At 43.6% G+C, this 25,718-nt stretch overlaps 1 protein-coding gene across 1 annotated transcript in view; it reads right to left on the bottom strand.

Annotated features, from left to right (window-relative positions):
* Positions 1–25,246, bottom strand: part of LOC149328765 (serine protease SP24D-like) — a 55,719-nt gene extending 30,473 nt beyond the window's left edge. The window contains exons 1-6 of the mRNA XM_089559080.1: positions 25,169–25,246; positions 19,335–19,362; positions 19,177–19,250; positions 17,540–17,643; positions 7,853–7,994; positions 355–472 (exon numbers count right to left, since the gene is read on the bottom strand). Coding sequence (XP_089415206.1) covers positions 355–472; positions 7,853–7,994; positions 17,540–17,643; positions 19,177–19,250; positions 19,335–19,362; positions 25,169–25,246 — 544 coding nt within the window. The remainder of the gene's footprint in view (positions 1–354; positions 473–7,852; positions 7,995–17,539; positions 17,644–19,176; positions 19,251–19,334; positions 19,363–25,168) is intronic.
* Between the last annotated feature and the right edge of the window lie 472 nt (positions 25,247–25,718).

Below are 25,718 nucleotides of genomic sequence, written 5' to 3'. Positions count from 1 at the left end.
AGAGCTTAGTGGTAGAGGCAGTGATAGGGAGGTTGAGAGCTGCCTTGCAGAGGCCCACAAGGGCAGTTTCGAGAGCGTTAAGTTGAGTCTGAGTGAAGGAAGCGTAGGGTGCAAAGTGGGAATATTCTCCAGAGTAATTGCTTCCGTCCAAACTCTGGTTTCAATGGCAAAAAGTACAGGTGTCTGCTATGCTAACGTTAGAAGAAAAATATGTTATCGCCGCTTTATTTTCTGTCGATCATGACTCCGAGAACGGCCCTCCGAAACTGTAGGAGGTTTTCTTCTGAATCCTCAATTAAGCGTGCCGTATTTACTAATGTCCGCAAGGTTCAAAAATGTTTTTGCATCACTTACCGTAGGTAACACGGCCATTTCCCGCCACGAGAATGTCTTTTTTCGGTGTCTCCGCACTTTGATGCGGCAAGCACACTGGTCTCACGAACTTGTCAAATTTTGGTAAAGGTTTCGTGAGCTGTGTAAAGAAATAGGCAAACGGAGGGAAAATACGATCTGTAACATTGCGATAGAGAGGCACTTCGCCTTCATTTTTATCCAAGGTTCACAGCTAGTATTCAATATATAAGCTGTGCATCAAAGCTTGCCGGAACCATATGCGAAGCATGTTGAGGCCTATACTGATAAACGCTTCGCAGAGGAACAGTGCACAATGCTATCGGAAAACACAGCGGTCCACACTGCAGATGCATTTCGATATACTGGCCCAAACTTGGATTGAACTGGTTGTCACATTTCCTTGTTGGGCCCCACTGCGATACGCTGATATCTACTGGTCTCTCTGTGGTCCCAGCATTGTTCAGGTGGAACCTATGCCTGTGACGGCGTTGCTGTACTGCGCGCTACTTGGCACACTGCTCGCGTGGTTGCCCAGTGGGCACGCTGAGAACGCTGGGTCTGCTACGAGCAATACGGCTAACGCTTGCTCGAGAACATATGTCATGCATCTTATCCTAGCGAGTATTAAAAATGTTCCCGTCTAAAGCGCTAGATCGCTTGCGGTGAAACTGGATGCGGCACTATAATCGGTTTGTCCAGCGTTTTTATTCTTGGTTTGGCCGCACGTGATGCGAGCCCGGGATCGAGATCGATAGACCGAGAGCCACCTTGTATCCACCGAAGCGCATGATATTTCGTCTTCTTGAGGAACGGCGCTTCGAATAAACGCAGACGATTCCAAGATATCAAGTGCACCTCTACCGAGTAACTTTGCGAAACTTACTCCTGAACAATAGTTACAGCTTGCGACATGCAAGCTGTGGCGGTGTTCAGTTTCACAACAAACGAGCCAGAGGTAGGGGTGGGAGGATGTTCAGAAGCCACTACGATAAAGATTCACGCTAACACCCGATCAAATTCTGGTTTGCACCTGATGTGCACGCATATATGCTTTGCGGTGAACTCTTCCGTGAGTTCTGCCGCAGCTTTGAAATGGAAGCAATCGTGGAAGCGAGTACTGTCGAACGACTGATCTAAATAATTTTGCATGCCCACTTAAAGTGCACAGTGTGGTTTAATAGCAACGAATACTATCAATTCAAAATGCAAGGAGATCTACTTTGGGTTAGCGAGACAGCGGAACAACCCAGGTAGAATGATCTGCCCTGTACACATATCAACGCAACACTTATCATCTGCGTTGAATTCTCTCAAGCAATGTCCTTCAAGCAGGTGCGCATGCCGTTATATAATTGTTGCACAGCTTAACTTAATGTTGCGACGAAGCGGAGCTAGCTCATAGAGTTATTATCAAAATTAGCAAAATAGAGTTATTAGCAAAAGCAAAGGAAATTTTAGCAAAAAAATAAAACAAGTTACAGCCAGCAACCCGACGACAGCTTCGGTTGAGTTTAACGTGTTACGCAGGGGAGTGCAAAGATTTGGAATTTGTTTATCCCACCTGGGCATCTGTTACTTGCGATGACGAGCAAAAAGACAAGGGCATCTACAGGGTCTGTCCTCCCTCTCAAAGAGGCCGCGGCGTGGCTGAGTGGCTTGCATGGCGTTCGGCTGCTGATCCCAACGTAGCATGTTTTTATATGATGTTATACATGAAGTAAATAACGGGGTTTTGAAGATTCCTGCTTATGAAGCGGAAGCATTACAGGACGCAAGATAACACCTGTGCGTCAACTGCACCTCTGCTACGTTGAAAAGCGGCAGCTGTGAGGCGTTTTATCCTGCGGCATTATCGTCAGCAGCCGACAGCCATAGCCACGGAAGCACCGCGGTGGGTCTTAAGGAAGCATTTGCTTCGACCGAAAACGGAAGCAAGCTAAACTAAACAATTGCAAATTATATATATTAGTGTTCATGATCGACATGTAAACAGGCATGTTTACATGTGTCAGGCTTGCCTGTGCTTACATGTGTCATGCTTGCATGCAACGCATGCTTGCATTGTGCCGCAAAAGGCTTAGTTATAATGCTCCTTGCCCAAATAATCTGTGCTACTGACTGATTTATAATAAATGTTATACGATATTCCTCTGTTGGTAATAGAAAATAACCAATTGATATGCGCCTTGTCATAAATTTATAAGAAACATATGTTGCTTTGCAAGCGAGAAACGACCTGATTGTGCCCTGTAAAACACTCAAATCAGCTCCTAAGTCCCAGAAACGCCTACAGAAGTAGTTCGATTGCTTGCCTTATGTCTAGGGGTCGCAGAAACTACCTTAGTGATCAAGGAAATTTTTACAGGCCGTAGCTTTTCCCTGGGCCTCACTAAAATTTCCTATAATTGCAACCGAGCGTCTTTGCTAGATTTTCACTTTTTCGAAGTTTAAATAAGTCAATTAACTTGTTGCAACTTCAAATAGGTCCACATCTGAAAATATATCAACGTCCAGACAGAGTGAAGTTCTCTTATTCAGCTCATGAAGAAATTTAGGAAATGTTTCCCTTCTACCATTGTTTTTTTTCTAGCCACAAAAGGCAGCCCCTAGCAATGTATGGTTGATCTCCAAAATATGCCATTCAAGAAACTGCAACCAGTCCAGTGTCCTTTAACCATATGCTATTTAGAACAGGTCTGCTCACAAACAACATTATGAGAAAAACAGGCAACACACATGTTGATAAATTCTCAGTGAATTCAATCTATGGAATTTGTTTATAAATATTCCGAAGTAAATAAAGGAAGAAATTTTGTTGATTTTAGATAGCCAAGGGGATTTCAGGACCACAATAAATCGGATCTGTTTCTAAGAAGTAGAATGGTACTGAAAAGGGGCATTGACTTTGGAACATAACTCAAAGATTCCAGTTATATATCCATGATGATACCACTCAGGAAGAACTTTAAATCCGCTTAGGATAGAACTGTACAGTAGTGACCCCAAACTGCGTTGTTACGCAGCAACTTTTAGTCCGGGTAAAGTGTTGTGAGTCTCAGGGCGCTGTCGATTTTAGTGATGCCTTGTGGAATGCATTCAGCTTAGGTATCTGCTGCAACTCAGGTACCGAAAACACATTGTTTTCATTTCAGGTTTTCTATTTTGTTTCTCTGTAACCTAGCGCACTCTAGAGCTATATCAGTGTAAATTTGTGTGAAGAGAGTGAAAGTTTTTTAAGAAAAGGATAGGATTGGTCAGCGTGCTGAAAGGAGAGTAATAATATCGTTGAGCATATCACCATGGCTACACTCCAAAACGCGCGCTTTGCTATTCAGCAACGACCAGATCAAGAAAGCTATTACCTCTGCATCAAAGCGCATATGTGCGGGAAGGATATTATTCCCAGGGTTGAGAAAGCATGCTTTTAAAATAGATTGCGCCATAATAATACATGGCACAATCCAGCACAAGATTTGCCCGAAGGGTTCAGCGGGTCATTGTGTAACCTTAATAAGTTGCCCCGAGTGGCTTCCCCGAGGGATTAGCGAGGTTTGAAAAAATTCGTCGCTGGACAGAAAAATCTGCTGTGTGCGAATGTTCAATTTATTGCGAATGAGCTTGTGATTTGTGTACTGGTTATTTTTAATGTCATAAAAGCTTCCCATGAACAGTTATGAACTCTTCACTGAGGAGAATGGCAGAAAAAAGTTACTTGGCGGACACTTAATCGTGCAGAGGAATTGAACCACACTGATATCAAATCCGTCTGTGCAGCATCTTCAGAGTGGCTGGTGTGGGCCTATGTTTGAGACATTTGGGACAGAATAAAAATATGGTAATTATGCAAGGCTGTGTGCGCCAGTGCATGGGGAAGGACTGCTAGCAAGGTTGCTATGCCATCGCTTGGCTAGCGCTTTGGTGTATTTCTTGCCAATGTGTCAGTATCAAGTATTGCCAGTTGTGCTAGCAAGCCGATGCTATTTTGCCAGCGTGTCCCTACATCAGCGTGCAATTTTATCCTGTCCACCAGCATACAGTTTTATCCACTGTAGTAGTATGGCAGTGGGGCTATGCTGTCAAGTGTGCCAGTATACAGTGCTTAGCAGTATGGCAGCGTCGCAGTACCCAGTAGCAAACTAGTGGCATAATCAAATATACCACTAGCATGATTTGACCCACTGTAAGGGCGTTTTCCCATGGTGTAGCAAAGGAAAGCATTACAAAAACTCTGGTAGTGTGAAAAGAAAGAAAATTGGGAGCAATGCAAGTTACCACATAATATCAAGAGAAAACAGCTTTACAGAATAGTCAAACTTTCGAGACAATTTAACTTTTAGTGGAATACGATTCTGCATTTTTGCAACATAGAATTAATGTGCTCGAAAATAATGGGAATTAATGGGCCGCCATAGCATCGGCACTCGATAGAGCATGCCGCAGTCAGGAAATCACAAAAATATGCAACGGATCACAAGCCGTCTACAGTTTCCTGCTCCTGGGAATAGGACCAGTGGGGGAGTGAACTTCCTCTCAGCCAATCACAGTCACTCTCATCAAACCTGTGTCATATGGGGGCAAGGGCAAGAAGGTATTTTGGAGAATTGGTACGGTAACGTGCGCGCCGGAGAAAACATTGTCAGGTCACCGATGGAATGTTTATCCTACACCACTGCGCTTGAGGTGAGAGTGGTATTGGACTCAGAGATAATATATGTATATTGTGACGCGCTTTCACACAATGTCGACGGAAGAGGCAGAAGATCAACGGTAGGACTGACGGCTAGAGGAAAAGGAAGAGAAAGGGCTGAAGGACGCATGTAGGCTTCGTCGCCATCCTGCTTCTACAGATCCCCTCTGTAAATAAACCCCCGTGCGTGCTAAGCATTTATTAATATACCAATTGTCCCAGCTACATGTAACCAAACTTTTCAAAAAGGGGAAGTGCCCTAGTCCAGTGAAACCAACTCAGTGTTGTTCATAGTCGCCTGGCCTAGTCTTGAGTAGCTTTTTCGCTCTTCAAAGTTAATTAATTAGTTAAGCTTAGTTAGGTAACTTTTTAATTATTAACTTCAGGAAGAAAGTGTCAATGAAAAAAATTTAGATCACCTCGAAAAACCGCTAGTAGTGCTGTTTGCGTCAAGTTACGATTTACGTAGCTTCATTTATTGGCCTTAAAAGAAAGTTGTCACGTGACCAGCTGCTCGCTCACTTCTCTGCCCCAATGTGCACCCAAAGTCTCATCGAGGAGAGGACTTCAGAAAAAAAAAACGAATTTTATTCTTTAAGGTGCGTCTTGGGACGTTAAAGTGGAACAGTGGTCATGTGGAAGCTTTTTTTTAAAGTGCGGGTAATGGTTAAAGGCCGGTTAAAAAACTACTTTAGGTAAATATCACTTTGCTGCAAATGTCTCAGTGAGCTGTTTCTCAAAGCGATCTACAACTTTTCTACTGACACTTTGTTCCCCAGGTCAATAATTAAAAAGTTAGTTAATTAAGCTTAACTAATTAGTCAACCTTGAAGAACGAAAAAAAACTGCATACCAGGTCATGCGACTCTAAACAACCCTCATTTGGTTTCTGACGACTAGGACACGCCGTGTTTTTTAAAAGCTTGGTTACATTTAGCTGGGACACCTGGTATATAAATAAGCAAGGTTGCACACCCCGCCTCGCGAAATGCGGACACCGGGTAGAGATTATTCTGGAAGCGAATGTAGTGGAACTCGCACATGTGACCCAAATTGTCAGCAGTTTCCTTTCAAAACATCAGCAGAGTGTGTCCATTGCCTTTTTCTGAAAGCAAGTATTGACCACTTCGTATGGGCGCGCGCAACACAAAGGGGACTCCACTTCGTCTAACCCTTCCTCTTGGGAGGAGGCCCTGCGGGCCGCGGACATGGCCAGCCAGACGGCCTTCGTTTTCCGTACTCAATCAAAAGCGGCCTCCTAAGGGCTGTAGAATCAGAAAACGTGCTACAGAACATCTTAGTCACTTTCTTTCCTTCGAAAAAAGGTGTTCTCTCGCTCCTTCTGTTCTAGCCTCCTTTGGGTGTATCTCTTCAAGTGGAAAGTCTTACGTCTACCTCCGCATGTAGAAAAAACGCGAAGGATACAGAGGCGTTAAGCAACACCCCGCATTGAGCGTAAACCTAAGAAGTAATCTGCCCTGTTTTTCCTCAATAAGCCAAAGGAACTTGGAGCAATCTCGATATCGGAGAATGAAACAAGCTCATATGCGTTTTGAAAGTGGGTGTATACGAGGATGAGTAACATTCTGACCGCCTTCCAGGCTTCGTGTATTTTGCATACGTCCATAAAATCATAGCTATGACTAAAAAAAATACAGGATTAAACTCCATTCTGCTTAGAAGTGGAAACTCGAGAGCTTCTTTTTCCCCGCGTTCCGGATCTACTTTAACTTTTGTTTCATTTTTATGTTTAATTTGTATTCTTTTTTAATTTTCAATTTCATTTATTAAAAACTTTTGTTTTTAATACATGTTTTATGATTTATTATATTTGCTTTTTAATTTTTAAAATTTTTGTTGCTTTTATTTTTTATTTCATTTTTCTTTCGTTGCATATAAGTTGACTATCAACTTTTCCTTCTTCGACTTTTACGTACAATTCTAAATATTCTACAGCGTTTTATTGTCAGTTCATGCAGACAACTTCCGTCTACTGCTTCTGTTCCCTCATGAGCCAAGAAAAGCGTATGCCTTAACATAACAATACTGACCGTTTTCAAGCGCTCACCTCTACACCTGTGGAATACTTCGTTGGGGGCATGTAACAATATTTCAGTCATGAGTGTTCGGAACTTCTCATCACTTTTATAATACTTAGCCTTTCGTTTTTGAGCAGCTGAGTCTATTCCCTCTTTAAGGAGAGTAGATGAAATCTCACTGGCTTAAATGGCTCAATTGCGCTTTGTTACCAACTTGTCTTGTTGCGATAGAGCCTCGTTCGCATGACTTTCGCATGCGCTAGGGCGGAAAAGTACCTTTGTGAGAAAGCCTCGATGCATTCTGCGCATGATCCGCTTTGCTGGCAGAAGGCGTGCCATGAGCAAAGACTACTAACAACTAAGAATAAGTCTAAACTAAGACTTACTAGAACTAGGACTATGAACTAAACTTTGCGTTACTCCGCCCTGGAATTATACCCTTTCTCAGCAAGTAGCCCCATAGACTCGAGAAGTGCAAGCATAATCTCCGACATTACTGGTACAACAGAGACTGGGCCCTCACTGGCAAGCCTTCTGAGCTCCGTCCCGTTAGGAGGTGACCCCCATCTGAAGTAGAGTGGCCACCAATCCCACACACCAATTGTACAATGAAGACACAGCCGGCCTCTCCGATCTTGTTTAAAGCATTACGTTGACCAAGCACTGCAACTCACGACAAACCGTCACACATGATCTCTTTACCAAGGGCATCAACCACGCATAGTAATTCCTTTGTCATGCGTCCGCCTGCCCTAGGTGTTTGGTTACGTACCTTTAGCAAGGCTATGTCGTATCCTCGGAACGGGTTTTTGTACAATTTGTGGACTATTCCTTTCTTCGCCAGGAGGAATGGAGGGTTAGCAGTTTTTGTGTTGTTATATAACACAATAATATGCCCCCTCGGATGAAAGGTCCTATAAAAAAAGAAAACTGTAAAGCTTTTACTGCATCATTTCTAACTATAACGTGTTCAAAAAGTTCCGGCTGGTTTAATAGGTTTGAGTACGCCAAAGCGGGTGTTTAGTTCGGGTCATCTCATTCAAGCCAAATTAAAATGGCAGTTGGAGGCTCACACAAACCGTTGGATACCAGCGGGTCACCAAATACATGCGGCTAAACCTCCGATTCTTTGTCACGAAATTGCTTGTCAGCAACTATTCATGTATGGGAGACCACCTCCTTATCGCCATCCTCGAAACGCACCTTAGCTGTTAGGCTTATTAAGGCGCTGGAGCCTGGGAAAAACACAACAAACCTGGCTGAGCGTCAGCGCTGCACGCTTACTGTAACTAGTTCAAGTAAGCTGGAAATAACGATTACAAGCGATCCCTTAACATGGCGGCTAGAGGACTTCAAGGCTGTTTCGTTGCACCTGACACGATCCGTCCAGGTTTGCTTGCAAGAGACCGTCTTTACCCTCGTAAGCCACATCGAGCTCCACATCACTTGAGTCTTTAAACGTTAGCGGTTTTTCTTAATATTAGTGATGATTATGAAGGCGTTTTTCAAAGCTCTACACTAAGTAGTTTGCAATGCATGCGTGTAAAAGCAAATCTCCAGCGTTTAATGGACCCACTTCTTTGTAGTCACCCCATCTGGTTTATGGTTTATGGGTTTATGAAAGTTCAACGTCGCAAAGCGACTCAGGTTATGAAGGATGCCGTAGTGAAGGGCTGCGGAAATTTCGACCACCTGGGGTTGTTTAACGTGCAGTGATGTCACACAGTACACGGGCCTCTAGAATTTCAACATCATCGTCATCAGCCTGACTACGCCCTCTGCAGGGCAAAAGCCTCTTCCATGTCTCTCCAGTTAACCCTATCCTTGGCCAACTGCAGCCACGATATCCCCGCAAACTTCTTCTCATCTGCCCACCCAACTATCTGGCGCCCCTTGCTTGCTTCGCTTGGCTTCCCTTGGAATCCACTCTAATACCCTGAAGGATCAGGGGTTATTTTGTCTTCGTATTGGATGCCTGCCCAAGAATTTCCCCTCCATCAAAAGTTTACCGCCTGCGGCCGGGATGGAAGCCGTGCCTTTCTGGTTAGCAGCCGAGTTCCATAACCACTGAGCCACCGCTGCGGCTTCACCCCATTTGGGAAAGGTAAAAGATAATATTACATTCAGAGACGCCTGAATCGGGACTTGTACCTCAAAGGCGAGTGTTTAATCCACATGCGTTTTAAAGTGTCAATGGCTGCTCTTTCCACTGCGTTGAAAGAAAATAATGGTGGTTTTTAATGAAGAAAGAGAAAAAAACACTTACTTTCGTTAGAACATAATGAGCCCAAGCCACTGCCTTTGATACCGTGAGTACATTTTGCAATACTACATTACTATCCATCACGGGTTTGTCTGGACGTGCCGAGAGGTCCGGCTTTGACTGTACGCGCAACTGAAGACAGATCGAAAGTTCATGCGTTGACCTATTACAAACGTGTTTTCTTAGCACCTTATCGGACTCCTGTCTACAATGACTATGAGTTCTAGACATTTTTTGGCTTAGCATTCTTATCGCAGTAAAACGTGATCAGCACAGTCGCAGGCCACCAATCAGGGAATCATCGTTACTCCATGGCATAACTCCTAATCACACTAGTGAGCCTCATGATGCATTAGCTACCTTTCAATGCTCTCTAGGAACTACAGTTTGAATGTTATGATGCTAGCACCGGATAGACCCAGAAGCAGATATCGTTGTTGCGCAAGCCGCTGCAACTTTTTTATTTTATGGCACGTTATTGCCGTCTCTGCGCTTTGCGCTTTCCGAAAGGACAAAATGTAACATGGCCGCGTAAGGAAGACGGTAACCACGGCAAATCTTGTCCTGCTTCTCCAAAAGATATTGATGCCTCTGGCTTATATGCTGCTAAGCAATCTTAGGGTATGTCGTCCTGACGTTCGGAGACAAAGTTAGCGGTGAAGTCGTGCTCGGTCATTTCAGAGCCTCAACTGTAGAATAACCATTTCTCTCACTTGCATAGAACAGTGCTCCTTTTTTTGATGCACATTGGTTGGTGCTGGAACAACTCGAAATTGTATTTGAACATTATCTGACAATTTTACAGATGCGTCATTCGAAATGTTAGTGGGCCAGATGCAGCAGCTTTTCACACACCATTCGTGACTACTGGTCAGTTTCCTTACCCAAGAGCTACTTCTGCACTCGATTAAAGCGTCTCCATAGAAGCAGCCTTACGAAATTAGCGGTCTTTCTAGGCGAAACCTGGGAAATTTTTCCAGACAAAAAAGCAGCAGTTCAGAGTTAGAGTGCGGCTTACACACCGAACGGAAGAACTTTAAACTCAAACAATCGATCAGGAGTGAGGAATGCTGTCTTCTCCCGATCCTCGTGCCAATATCCACTTTTAAAATTCACTGATGAAAAGTAACATGGTTTTCGTAACCTATCAAGGGAGTCATTGTTGTGAGGGAGAGGGTACACGTCTTTTTTGGTCCTTGGTTGAGCTTGCGGTAGTGAATGCGAAATCGTAAGCTTCCGTTCTTTTTTTTTAAGAAATACCACGGGGGAAGCCGAGGGACTTCTTGACGGCTGGATAACGTCGTCTCTAAGCATTTCGCCCACCTGGAGCTGAATGGCTTCATGTTCTTTCGTAGCCACATGGTAAGGATTTTGTCGAATCGGGCGAATCGAGTCATCGGTGATAATTCGATGTTTGGTCAAAGACGTTTGGCCAATCCGCGATTCTTAAGGAAAACTGTCTCAAAATTGATCTATGAAATCCATCTGAAGACGACAAATTTGGGCGCACATTGATGATGGCTGCGGGCACCTTGCTCACTGACCCTTCCTGTTGCCGCACAAAACAGTCCTGCGCACTTGGGAGGCTGTCGAAAAAGGCCACAATTTCGCCTTTCGGAATTTGCTGACCCTCGCCGCTGATGTTTGTACGAAGCACTTCGGTGTGGCCATTCGCCAAGTTGACTAGTGCTCGAGCTATAGAAACACATCGGTTGAGTATGAGGGTGACTGCCCGTTCGGCGACGCCATCGCCGGTACGCGCCACGTAGCGCTTCACTTCAACAACAGAGCATGATCGCGGAGGTAATGTCACCGTCTCACTGGCGACGCGTAAGGGCATCATTGGTACTTCCGCATAACCAAGGTCTCCATGATTTTTGGTGAAGGCAACGACGTTGTCGCGAAAGCTGACTACAGCCTACTGAAGACGCAGAAAGTCCATGTCCAAGATGAGGTCTTTGCAAAAGTTAGAGAGAACAACGAAGCAGCCAACAAACACTTAGTTTCCTATTCTTATCCGGGCAGTGCACTTCCCAGTCGGTGCCAGTAGCTGACCAATAACAAGAGCAATAACACTTAATACCAATAGCCAATAGCAATAACACTTAATCACCAGAAAGCCATAATAGGAGTTTGCTAGCGCCCACCATCTTCCTCCCACACTTTCTGTAATGAGCTTCACGATGTCATTAATTCTGTTACTACACGTTTTCCCGCATCTCCGATATTTCTACATGGGGATTTTAATTTTCCGAACATCACATGGAGCTCGAACGACCCCATTTTGTTACCCTACTCACCTCTAGCCAGTAAATGTTTGGATGTACGCTCAGTATTCTCATTACAGCAAATGTGCACGCAAGCAACAAGACTAACAGCTAATGTTGCCAATACATTAGACTTAATCCTCACTAGTCGACCCGAACTAGTTTCATCTATAACTTATCTGCCTGGCCTTAGTGATCACGCTCTTCTGAACTTTTCCATTAAGCTGACCTGTTCAATATCTAACAAAAGGTAACAGTGATACGCGATTAAAAGCGAGCCAATTTTCGGGCAATAAACATTAAACTATGTTTATTTATTGCCATCTTTCTTGATGGCTTTGACAATCGTACTGTTGAAACCAAATGCAAAATGTTTCCGACCAAACGAAACCAGCTCACTGAACGGTTCATTCCTCAACGCACCATCGTCAACCACACTAATGCTCCATGGTATAGCATTCATATCAAGCGCTTATCTAATAAAAAGAAGCGACTTTATAGCGTCCCTAAGTTTTCCCCCACCAGAGAACGTTGGGATTCTTACTCGGCTGCATCTGAAGCATACGTGCAGGCAAGTGCAGGTTTCTTTACGTGCAGGCACGTAAAAAAACACGTCCATTCGCACATCCACCCGTCTATGCTCATAACAAATATCAGAAAATACTGGCGCGTTATTAATCCCACAACTGATGAAAATATACTCCTAATCGACTCCTCTGGTGACCACATTCCTTCAGACCTTGTTGCAACAATTCTTAACCATTAATTTGCTGAGAACCTTTCTGTTGCATCTGATGCACACATAGCTACTACATATAATCACCACTATGAAACTATGTCGCCTATTTTATTTGATACTTTTGGTGTTATTAAACTATAATGCTATAATGTTTCTATGTTTCTATAATGCTAACAAAGTTTTCCCACCATCTTATGACCAATCTATCCTGCCGAAAGAGTGGAAAATTGGGATGGTGATTCCAGTGTACAAGTCGGGCAGCAAAACCTCTCTCCTCAACTATGGTCCCATCTCCCTAACTAGTACATGGTGCAAAATGTTCTAGCATATAATTTTTACAAATCTTGTTAATTTTCTGAAATCAAACGCCTTCTTCTCATCAGCACAACATGGTTTTCAGAAATTTTATTCTTGCGAAACCGAACTAATATGTTTTACATATGCATTACACCGTATTCTTGGCCAGTCATTACTAGCTGACTCTACATTCTTAGATTTCAGTAAAGCTTTCGACGAGGTATGTCACAGACTCCTTTTATTGAAATCAAATAACCTTAATATTGGCCCTAATCTACTGAAATAGATTGAGTGTTTTCTTCTTAATCGCTCACAGTTTGTAACCGCCAATGGCTTTAATTTCAGTTTTACAGGAGTGCATTCAGACGTTCCCCAAGGCAAGGCTCAGTCCTAAGGCCTCTTTTATTTTTAATCTACATTGACGATCTTCCGTCTCTTGTTAACTCTCATATCCTCCTCCTTTTTGCTGACGATTCCGTTATTTTCAGAGGAATAGCCGATACTAACGTCAGCTGCCTACTTTACACTCATCTTACCACTGTAGCCAATTGGTGCAATAATTGGTCAATGCAACTAAACGTTAACAAATTCAAAGTCATACGTGTTTCAAGAAAATCTACTGCCTCGCTTTCGTATTATATTGACAACATGTCTTTATAGTCTGTAACATCATATAAATACCTTGGCGTTCATATCACTTCTTACCTAAGCTGATCTCTTCATATCGAGCACATAATCAAGAACGCTAATCGCATGCTAGGTTACTTACGTCACCATTTTTCAGCGCTCCTTCTTCTGTGAAACTTTTGCTATATAAAACACTAATTCGTTCCAAACCTGAGTATGCATCATCAGTCTCGGACCCTTCATATGACAGACATATTACTGCTCATGAGAGGGTTCAGAAAAACTCTGCGCGTTTCATCCTCACTAAAACAATCGCACTGAGAGCTTAACTAGTATGAAGTCTAGGCTTTCTCTTCCATTGCTGTGACTTCATGGAAAAGCGTCTCGTATCGCATTATTTCACAAGTTGTAGCATCATCCTGTACTGCGTGATCGCCTTATCCCACAGCCATTTTATGTATCCGATCGTACTGACCATAATCAAAACTCGTTTCAGTTTCTTCGAACAGCAAATATTTTTCTCAGTCATTCTTGCTGCGTACATCCCGTGACTGGAATCACCTTCCCATAGATACTGCCGCCATAAATAAATACGAGATGTTCCGCGAAGCTATAGCCAGAACTGTATACTGAGGTGTTATTTAAATTTGTCTCTTTGCTGTATTTTCTAATCTTATTCTTGTGTTTTGCCGCTCCCCCTCTGTAATGCCTCTGGCCCTGAGGGATCCGATAAATAAAAAATTAATAAAAATATAAATGACCTTCCACAGGTCCTTCACTCTTCACAATTAATAATGTACGCAGATGACGACACCTTAATAATTACTGGTGAATCTCTTGCCACCCTTGTCCACAGAGGGCGGACGGAGCACACTGGGACGAAGTGGAACAGGAGGTGGAGGAGGGTGAGGAGTAGGCGCCAACAGCGCGTCGTTGCGGCTGTCATTGGCAGCAGCCTGTCTGGATTTCCTCTTGCTTCGGGCACGACTCTCGCGAACGATCGCGGCGGCTTCGCGGTGCGTCGAGTTGTCTCGGACCATTTGTCTTAGGACAGCACGCTCTTCTTTTAGCCGCGGGCAGTCTCTAGATGAGGCGTCATGGGGACCGTTGCGGTTTGAACACCTGAGAATTTGTGCTGTGCATGTCTCAGAATCATGAGGCTCGGCACACCGGGAACACACACTGGCGTTGCCGCAGACTCCGCTAACATGGCCCAGTTTCATACAATTCGTGCATTGTAGGGGCTTTGGTATGAATGGCCGTACTGCGTGAAGAAAAAGGCCTACCTTCACATGTGACGGAAGGCTGTCGTCCTTGAAGGCAATCTTGACACAGCTAGATTTCCCAAGACGTGAAACTCGGAGAATCACGGTGCCTTCGTTTCCTGGCTTCACAAGTATGGTCAGATCTTCTTGCGTGATCGTCTCATTGACGTCATTGATGACGCCAGAAGAAACGTCCTCGCCGAGCGGGATAACTGTACGGACCGACATGCATCCGAGTTCAGTGATGGCCCGCAATGATTCGAGCGCTGGCGCATGATGGACGTCAACAGCAACAACGTTTCGGCGCGAGTTCACGCGAACGTCTTTAATTTCGTTCGGCACAAGGGCCTCAAGTTGCACCGAGAGAGCTTGCGTGTTAATAAGCCTCCTGTTGTGGGACCGATGCGCAGGCAGGATGACAATAGTATGCTTCGATGCTTGGTCATTTGTCATCACCGTGGACTGGCTCGATGAAGAGCTGGCTCGTAATAGTCTTCTTTTGGTCCTGCGGCTGAGGTATGTCTCAAATTCGCCTCCGGAGATTTGTAAGTGACACAAGGCTGTATTCCCGTCTGTAATCATTAAGTTTTCTGTGCGCGCCCTCTTTCCCCGTGACATAGTGGTCGCTGGACACTTGGAAAACTGATTTCATTGCCACTCTTTTTCCTTTTTTTCCCCTTTGTTCCCCTCCCCAAGTGTAGGGTATCCTACTGGGCATCGCCTGGTTAACCTCCCTGCCTTTCCGTTAATTTCTCTCTCTCTCCTATACTGAAAATAAAATATATGTTTTTTTTTCAAGGGTAATAATCAAATACTGCCACATTCATGCTAAGTATGAAGACATGTGCTACAGACGGACAACCTGTTATCCTTTTACTCTAACACCAGTGTTATGTGACACTCCTCATACAGAAATGTAGCTGAAGGATCAACCTTTCGTAGCCGCCGTGGTGGCTCAGTGATTATGACGCTCGGCTGCAGGCCCAAAAGACGCGGGTTCAGTCCCGGCCGTGGTGGTAGGATTTCAGTACAGGCGAAATTATAGAGGCCCGCGTACTGTGCGATGTAAGTGGAGGTTTAAGAACCCAGGTGGTCTGAATTTCCGGAGCCCTTCACTACGGCGTCCCTCATAGCCTTAGTCGGTTTGGGATGTTAAACCCACATAAACCGAAAACCATTACCCTATCAACCCCATACTGTAATGACAGGTGGCCAATGGCGTTCCTTAATGACCATTCCAACAAAGCCTTCTTCTTTTGCTTGAGCAAAATAAGAGGGGCGTAATGTAGTGCAGCTACGAATGCGCCTTACTCCAACTCACTTTGCTGACCTCGTCTTTCGTAAGGAGGCGCAGATTTTTTCTACGTTTCGTGGCCTCTCATCGCAGGTGCAACATTTTACTACCTCTACGCCTGAGAGCTACGTTGCTTGTCTACTGCAAGGTACAAAAAACTTGTACACGAAGAGCTGAAAGTGTTCAATTAAAAAAAGGTGCATGCTTAGTAGTAATATTTCCACCACTGTGCATTATGAGCACAAAATGTTAGCACGGTGATTTTTTTTAGTTACTTTTATTTATTTATTTATTCAACATACCCCTAAAGGCCCTCATTCGAGGGTATTACATAGGGGGGGGGGGGTCATATGTAACAGGAACATTATTAACAAGCAAATGAACAATAAATAGGCTAAATATAACATTGGAAAATGATTAAGCACCAGAGGATAAAAAAACAGGTTAATAGAAAGCAATATAATAATAGGTTTAAGAAAACAATAAGGCATAACGGAAATGAACGTACACAGCGTGTAAGTATTGCCCATAAATAGAGACAGGCGCAATCACAGACATTTCAATCAACACTATATTTCAAATGCCAACGTCGCTGCGGATGAGATCGAGCAATGTGGAGGCGCTAGATTCAGTGGCTGTGTGTGCTGGTAGATCGTTCCACTCTATGATAGGGCGTGGTATGAATGACTTCGCAAATGCAGGTGAATGACACGTGATGCGCTTAACTTTGTGCGGATGGTCGAGCCGTGGAAAGAAGGCTGCTGGTGATAGGAAAAAGAAGTGTTTTTAGTGTTTTTCTTGACATTTCACTTTTCTGGTCATGCCACCATGGGAGTTCAGTGACTGTACGTGCTCTAATACGCTTATAGCAAATTAGGAGCTTGTAGCGGCCGGGTTCACTCAACCTTTTGGCATACTACCTGATGGCGCAATTAAACAAACCTCGAGAAAAAAACAGCATATAAACATTTCTGCCTGCTGCACTCACAACATTTTACATTATATGTTAGCCGAAATATATGACGTATTTCTCGTGTGCAGAAATTCATCATGTAAATAGAAAAAAGAGCAAACCGAAAACGAGAGACGCAAAACGTCACCCCTTTTTTCATGCGCCTAGTAGGAGTAGACATCTTGAAAAATCTCACAGCAATAAAAAGGCATTAGACTTGACTGGCAACAGGCACGCATATTTTTTAGAAATACCAGAAAGTAAGGGTAGTTATGCCTTACATGAGTGACGTGATTGAGCGCATGACGGTTTGGTTTATGGGGGTTTAATGTCCCAAAGCGACTCAGGCTATGAGGGACACCGTAGTGAAGGGCTCTGGAAATTTCCACCACCTGGGGCTCTCCAACATGCACTGACATCGCACAGTACACGGGCCTCTAGAATTTCGCCTACATTGAAATTCGGCCCCCGCAGCCGGAATCGAACCTGCATCTCTCGGGTCAGCAGCAGAGCACCATAACCACTGAGCCACAATCAAGGGTTTCATGTATTATTACCTTTCTTCTTTCTTCCGCCAAAGTATGCGGTTCATCCGGTTCATTCCAAGAATAAAAAAGAACAACCGTAAGATATAGGTCGAGATCAGATTGGTAAATCTGGCTGTCGTGATTCGCCATTAAGTCCTCAGTCGATATTTCTTGACTCAAACGTCACATATGTTCTTTTCAAATACAGTGATGATTGCTACAACTTACCTATTCTTCACGCAGTGAGCCGCCGTAATAATTACATTCCGTGTTATTATGCTCCCGCCACATAACCCCGCATCTCCAACCAATGGTAGCCTTAGAACCTGCACCTAAAGAAGGAAAGGAGTCAGCCTTGCCATAAATGTATTCATAACGATGATAGCTTGAGGGCTGCTAACTCGAACCTTCTAACCATGTTCCGTTACTGAAAAGCTCCGTCGCTAAAGCACTTGTTTTTTAGAGACACTGTTGGCATTTAGAATGCTTTTGTCGTAAATTGAGGGAAAGAGAATAAAGAATAGAATTTGCCTATTCTGAATTTGAAAATGAGTAATGCTAGTTCTCTTGAGATTCAACAGCACGTGAATACAACCATCGAAGCATTAGAACCGCTCAGAATTACATCTCGTGAAAACAGCTAGCGAGCGCTGATCTGAACCGCCAAATTGAAGTCTCTAGCAGAACAAGAATGCGTATTATAATTTCTGGAGATAATCTAATGGCATAGAAAACAATTTAGCAGTACCCCTCAAGAGGCGCGTATACTAAAATACGCACTGCCAGTAAGTAGATAATGTTCCTAAACTTACATGCAGTAGAAAATTTAAAAAAAAAACTTTGGCAAACACAGTGAGGTATGAAAGAACTTAACAATATTTCTAAAGAAAGAATGAATAGATCCACATGCATTACAGCTAAACGATATCACTCTGTGAGCAGGGAATGATAGGGCAGCAAATGCAACGCGTTGAAAGTTTCACATAGGACTTCCTGGAACAGCTCAATGTCCCAAAAATACAGGGAGGACAGAAAGGCGCAATGTTCAGCGGAGGCGTCAAAAGAAACAGGAACGAATTTCAAAGCGGAAAGTCGATCGCGATCCTAAATAATGGGGAGTGAATAGAAGCGCATTTGATATTAGCTCTCGTGCCGCGAAGATCAGCACGTGTAAGTAGAATTAAATACAGCCAGTGTTTTGTCTGCAGCCGTTAAATTTCTGTATTCGTGTTTTCGCGTTATACTTATGATTTTTTAACCTCGTTTTGTGCTCAAAATGAATAGAATAGTGATGTAAATTTTTCCATTGTCCGTGCTTGGCTCTTTCCTTCCAGTGACACAAGAAGTTGGGCTAGTTGGTACGTATTCGTGGTTAACTTGCTCAAAATGACGAAGATAAGAAGACGACAACACGCACAAGCGACTGAGCGCTTGTGTCGTGTTGTCTTTTTCTCTTCATCTTCGTCTTTTTGAGCTCATTAACCGTGAAAACTTCCGGAGAGATTTGCTCCTCCCCTATATAAAGGGCCGCTCACACCTTTCACTGGTATAAGCGTTTCTCTTTTGTACACTAAAGCATATCATTAAAAAACAATATGCATTCCCTTCTTTAGATAATCTCAAACTGTGGCGCACGTTTTCAGAAAAATCAGTACTACATACTAGAGCATAAGCGGGCTATATAAATGCTTGACTTCTCAAGATTAGTGCTCTATTTTTAAGGAATATATAATTTTTGCCGTTCTAGTAATTATCTGCACTACGCAAACGGTTTTCGTACATCTGAACGTTCAGCCTACCACCTCGGCACAAGCTGTCACACTGTGTCATATATTATTTGTTTCAGCGTAGCAGTCTTTTCTCACCAGCCAGGGAACCTGTGTCTTCGCTACGACGCTGCCGTTGATGATTCTCGGCACAGGTTGCGAAATTCCGCAGTCTGTATGAACAATGGAATCAATGTAGCATTTGAAACGGTGACGTGCAGGGAGTCCTGCATAGCGTAAAAAATTAAATTACTGACCTCGACCGTTGATCTTCTCCCGCTGAGCCTTTCGTTCGATAGCATGTAAATAACCAAAATAAGTCATGTACAGAACAAATTTTAAATTCCTAGATACTACTATAGGACAGATCAAACTTACTGCTACATGATGCTATGCAAGTTAAAGGCGCGCTGCTCGTGGTACCGTGGTACTCGTGGTACCACGCTGCTCGTGGTACCACTTCAAACGATCGCCGCATTACACAACGTTCTGTTCCGCCAATAAGCTCTGTCAGAATTTCATTTTTTTTGTTTTTTTTTCTTTGAGAACACGTTTAAAGCCATGAAGATAATACCTTCCAAAGCTCACGTGATTCGTCCTCTGTGGTGTAACTTCTTTTAAACAATAGGTAATTAGGTTCTGAATCTACTCATGGACATAGGGTTGCAAAGCAAAAAGAATAGCATCTATTTCAGAACGAACGGAAATTATTTATGTGTTAGGGGAATCACAGAGGCTTATGGGGTGGAATCAACTTCCACCCCATATCGCCTGCATTGAAGACGCGTCATCTTTCAAGGCACTTATCACCAAGTATGTCATCGAACAAGCTTCTGCATCATAATTTTTGCCTTGTGCCTGTATTTTTTACTATGTATTTTCCTTTTTTTTCAACCATGCCCTCTATAAGGCCCTATACGATACTATTTTAAAAAATAAATCAATAAATAAATAAATTTGTTGCTGCAAATGTGTAACCGCAGTTATCTTTTTTTTAGCCGCATGATATCTCTTCAATAGCGGCTAATAGACGAATACACGCCCATTCTGATGTTTTTAAGCATCTCATGATTCCTTTAAGTACATTCTACTATTACAGTTCTTGCAGAAAATCTTTCATTGCTTACATTTGCTGTATACACGCGTTTGTGCTGATGCTACTAATTACAACATTGTTACAATCGACTCTTGCTTCCTAATATCCGACCTCTATCTGAAGTTTTGGCTGGGTGCCTTGATAGCGTGTTTTCATGCATTAACACGCATAATTTTGCAGTCACTCCTCTGATGCAAAACACTGATTTTAATGTAGATTCGTTACGCAGATTCTTCATGCAAAGAACAGTAAGTCGGACCATGGCTGGCATAAAAATAATAAAAAATCACAGGTATCAAAGGCGAAAAATGCTAACTCCGAACAATAGTTTATTTTCAGCGCAGCGTTTCCGCACCAAATCCTTCTTTATTTAGAGGTGAATGAAAGATGGTCAAGCAGCACCATAGAGAGGCCTTCGCTTTTATTGTGTTATCACGTGGCGAAGGCCATTAACATATGCGGAGGGTAGCGTTTTTGGATTCCTATTAATCGTCGCCTTTGTGAGCCTCATCTGGCATCACCTGACGTGACGCCCCTTGAAACGGTTGCTTTCTGGGGCCAACCCAGTTCTTTTTTCGGAGGTAATTTTCTAGTCACCGCACTTGCAGACCTCGGCGACAGGATTGCTTTCGGAGTACATTACCCAGAGGCAATTCTCGTGTTGCCCGATTCTCTTACTGAGTTTTTTTTTATCTCGTGGTCGTATCATGCCGGGCACTCGGAGCATGGAATTTAGTAGTCGACACCCCGGCATTTTCCTTTGGGGACGAGCTCTTCCAGCCGTAGGACAGCGGCTGATCGTTGAGACGGGTTTGCAAGTCACGCAGATGCTGTGCGTCTTTAGAATATGCTTCCACAAAACATCGTAATCCTTCCGGCAGACAAAGCTATTTCTACGACGCACTTGGACGGGTGGAATTTTGATCAAAAGCCGTCGGCCTAGCTTGTCAAAAACAAAAAGGATCTCACTGCTATACTTTGCAACGAAATTAGCCAAGTCTAGCTTCCTTGGGCAAATGTTTTTGAATATTGGAGCATTGTATGTAATGGTTAGGAAATATTGAAAGTAATGGTCCATTCTTCTGATAGTAGCGAGATCTTTAAACTGTTTCCAATGACCGTATCAAACAGTTAAAACTGTCATAGAAAACTAACGCGCAACGCTTTTCACAATGGCAAATTCGTTAGTAGAAAAAAATACGGCCGTTGGGTGATCGGCGGAAATATTGATTGTTATAGTGAAATCTTACATTATATGGAAAAAACTGCGTTCATGAACAGTTTCCCTTTCAAAAATGTTTTTGTCCAGAACTGCTGAGTACTACTTTTGGCACCCATCTTCGAATGTTACCATGAATCAAAACGCCTCTCTTAATGGTGATCTCCTGAATGACGTGGCACTGGCCTTCGAAGAACTGAAAACAATTCAGAAACCTAGTGTTCCACAGCGCCCCATCCTCGATTTCACCACCTCACCGCTTCAGGCCCTCTCAGCCTACCGGCACCGAGGCCTCTCCGCCTTGACAGGCGACACGTCATCGCAGGTGCGAAAATCTATCCACGACTGAAAACGACTCAGTGTATGGTAGCGTTCGACGTGGTCCCGTTCTTTACAAACGTTCCGGTGGCGATCTCCTTCACTGCAACGAAGCAAGTCCTTCAGTCAGGCAAATACCTCTGTGCCAGGAAAATCCTAAATCATAACTGTGCCGGCTCCTGGCGTTATGCCTGACACATAGTACCTCTTTCGCCTTGAAACTGGAATTGCACAAACACTCCAGCCGCACTGCCATGGGCGCTGCGATATCGGTGACTGCTGGCAACTTCTCGATGGAGGCAACTGAAGAAAAATCAGTGCATTCATTTCAACTTGAACCAAGATTTTCTTTCGCTACAATGACGACAGCTTCGGTATCTTAACGATATCAGAGATGGAAAACTGCCTAGCGCGTCTGACCTCTGTCCAGCCACCTATAGAATTGACAATGTAACAAGAAAAGGGCAACACCTTGGTATTCCATGACGTCCTGATGAGACGAGAAAGGGGAAGCCTAAAGTTCCATATATACAGGGTCTGTCCTGAAAGTAATTAGACTAGTCGCGGTGTGGCGCGTGCCCGCGCTAGATAGGGAAACCGCTTTTGGGGGAAGGAGCGGGAACCTTCAGCTTCACAATGCGACGAACTTAGTTGGCTGCGAGCAGGCGAAGTGAGTGGACATCTTCGAGCGTGTACCCATATTTCGTCGCTGCGTCGAGAAATCCATGGAGTGAACGTTGGAACAGCGCTACGCGGTGACGCTTTGCAATAAACTGAGTAAGTCACCTAACGAGTCAATCAACGTGATCAAGACAGCATGTGGGAACGATGCAATGTCCACATCGTGTGTTCAATAACACAGGGCATTTAAAAACGGTCGTGACGACGTTCACAACAAGCAGCGGTCCAGGCGCCTGTCGATGACGGTTACGGACGGTAACGTTGACGGTGTGGTCATGAACGTCTTCACGGCCATTTATAAATGCTTTGAGCCATTGGAACCCTTGTGATCCGGACATTGCATCATTACCACATGCTGTCAGATGTCTCGGTCGGTGATTTATTCAGTTTATTGCAAAGCTTCACCGCGTCGCGCTCTTCTATGGTTTCCTCGACGCAGCGACGAAACAGGGGTACACGTTTGAGCACGTCCACTCGTTTGACCTGCTCGAAGCCAACTGAGGTCTCTGCACAATGAAGCTGAAGGTTCCCGCTCCTTCCCCCAAAAGTAGTTTCTTGATCTCGAGCATGCCCGCGCCACACCGCGACTTGTCTCATTACTTTCAGGACAGACCCTCTAGGAAGACGATTTATACACACTACTAATCAAATTTTAATTCCAGTAACTGCGTAAACCACAAGGCATCTCTTTTCTCCACCCTTCTGAGGAGTGCCAAGTCCATCTACTCTTCTGAAGTGGAGAAAAAATAAGAAGACAGCACCGTGTTCGTCGATATGCGGAAGATTGGCTATAAACTTGGCTTTATTAATGCGTTACCGGCATGATGTCCTGAGGACTGGGTGAGCAGTGAGCACCAAACCAACCGAACACACTTGCTACCGAGCTGGATACAGTTTTCCGTAGCCAGGTGGCCGCGGATAGGCAAAATGAAATAAATTATTTCTCCCTTATTGCACATTTGCTCTGTCTTGGGTGATTCGCGTAAAATATTGATCTTAAAGGTTTCTTTCCGTGGAATCTGCTATGCTTACCTTTGTAGCCGCTTGGATGTCAGTGATTAGATTATAATGAGAGATTACTGAACTTCTGGAAATTTGCGCTCTTCTATATTAATGCGATGGGTTGCAGTTGATTTCTCTAGTAAGCTAGATAGCTGGTTATCATGCAAAAGTGCCCTTAATTCTGCGTTCCCTCCTGTGAGGTGAGGTGCTGATATAGTTATATTTGAAGCTTTTCCCGTTCGACCACTACGTACCATACTGGAGCCATTACAATATGTTTCACCCTTTTTATGCTAAACCTGACCACATTAGCACAGGCAGCGTCAAACTAAACATTCTTTCTTTACAGGTGATTGCTCTTAAGTGCAGCCAAAGGCGGAATATTTAGTAGCATGATGATAGAGCGCAATGTAATTATTCGCGAAAACGCTTTTGAAGCTGAGCGTAGATATAAATGTTTTCACACATGCTTCCACACGCACAACGAGGGATAGCCCAAATGAAAGCAGAATCAGAGCAGCCTCCTCGCAAGTGCAGTGAAGCAGCGTCGCTACCTAGTGTCATATTTTAGCACCGCGAAAAAACGGTGCAAGTAGAAAAAACCTCTTTGTGTTGCGGCTTAGCTGATGTATTCATTTTTTTTTGTGCTCCGAAAATATGAATCTACACCAATTCACCCAGTTTTCTGTTCTTTCTTGAGAGTGTCGTGGTTTTAATTCCGACTCTGTTCCATCGAGTCTATGAAAGTACAATATTAAATTAGTTACTTGCATAGCTTAATATTCAGCGCCTCAACGTAATATAGTATCGTTTTGGGAGAGGTAGCGTTATTGATAGGTACGTGGCACCTGGCAATCCGCTTGCGATACCAGTGTTATCATCGGCTCGTTTGGGTTTGCGTAGATAATATAATGTTTGCAAAGATGAGTGCTTTTTCCCGTCTTGCGCATGCGTGCAGAAATGGTTCTTCATCACAAAAGGCTGCTAATGTAAATTTAAAACTTGATTAATTTCAGCATCAGAACGTTCCTTCACAAAAAAACGTTCAAAATTAGTGCTACTTGGTGGATAAATTATTTACGGCCGACTGCGATGCAGCAATGGCTACATAACGTGGAGCAATTCTGGAGGATATGAATTTATCATATATCAATTAATTTTATTCAGTTGGCCGAAAACTTCACATTCGTAATGTTTTTGTTTTCAATGAAGCCTTCACAGAGAATGAATCATTGGCTTATGCGTTAGTGAAGAAAACAGGAGAAAAACGTTAAAGCTCCACCCTCCAGCAGTTCTTCTGAAGAAGTGGCGACTGGGGTACTGAAGGGCACACTAAACTGCCGTGGAGCGTCCAATTGTGCTGCAGAGATTGCTGTTTTTTACTCATTCGTTTCCCCAACACTGCTTGATCAATAGGGGAGAGGCGTTGTCTAGGTTTATACTAAAGGAGGAACAATTGGGTCTTATCTCTGGGTTAATACACTTCTAAGAAAAGAACAGTAGCGCAACTAAGACGAACACAAGAGAGGACCACACAGGACTAGCGCTAAAACAGGAACAGGAGTTGCCCTACTGTCCTTTTCTTACAACATGCACCATGTAGCCCAACAAAAAGTTCTTTTAATACACTTATCCGCTTATCTGTGCATCAATACCAAACAACCCATGCCACGTAGCTAGCGAACTGGGAACAGAAAAAATAAACTTTAACCATATAGTTGAATTCCTTGTACTGTGGATAGGTGTCATGACATAACTGCTATGCATTTGCTTACCTTGGTAGGTGACCATATTAAGGGTAGATATAAAGTCAGAAGCAGGATCTTGCCCAAGGGCTTCCAACAGCGCGTCATATCTACGCTCCTTGTGTGTTGGTCGTGTAATCCTAAACATATATTAGTTCACAGATTCTCATTACCTTGCAAACGGTAGACGTAGCGGAGAAACCATTGAGAAGCGTTTGGAGAGGTGCTATCAATTTCATTTACAGATTGCGACCTATTGTTCCTTGCGGAGTAGCTTTTTTTCTGACTGTATGATGTGCAGTTTGGTACATGGCTTTCAGGTGTCATTTGCCAATAGTGTATGCTGCTGTTAATCACACAAGGGCCGAACAGGTAAAGTTCTTAACTAGGGTCTGTGTGCAGCGTAGTCAGGTCTTGATAAATATAGAAGCACTTAATGATAAATATCCTTTCGGAAGACCCCTTTTCGAAGAAGATATACACAGTGTTTAATCTGAACGTAGTCAACGGACATATCATCTGTCAGCGCTTTTGCTAGAAACATATTTCTATTACGATGAACTTCGCTGAACGAAAGGCA

This window comes from Amblyomma mixtum, chromosome 9 (genome assembly GCF_055824585.1).
Source record: "Amblyomma mixtum isolate Tamu chromosome 9, ASM5582458v1, whole genome shotgun sequence".
Lineage (NCBI taxonomy): Eukaryota > Metazoa > Arthropoda > Arachnida > Ixodida > Ixodidae > Amblyomma > Amblyomma mixtum.
Note: the sequence above shows the minus strand (reverse complement) of the source record. Positions and strands in the feature narration are given on the sequence as shown.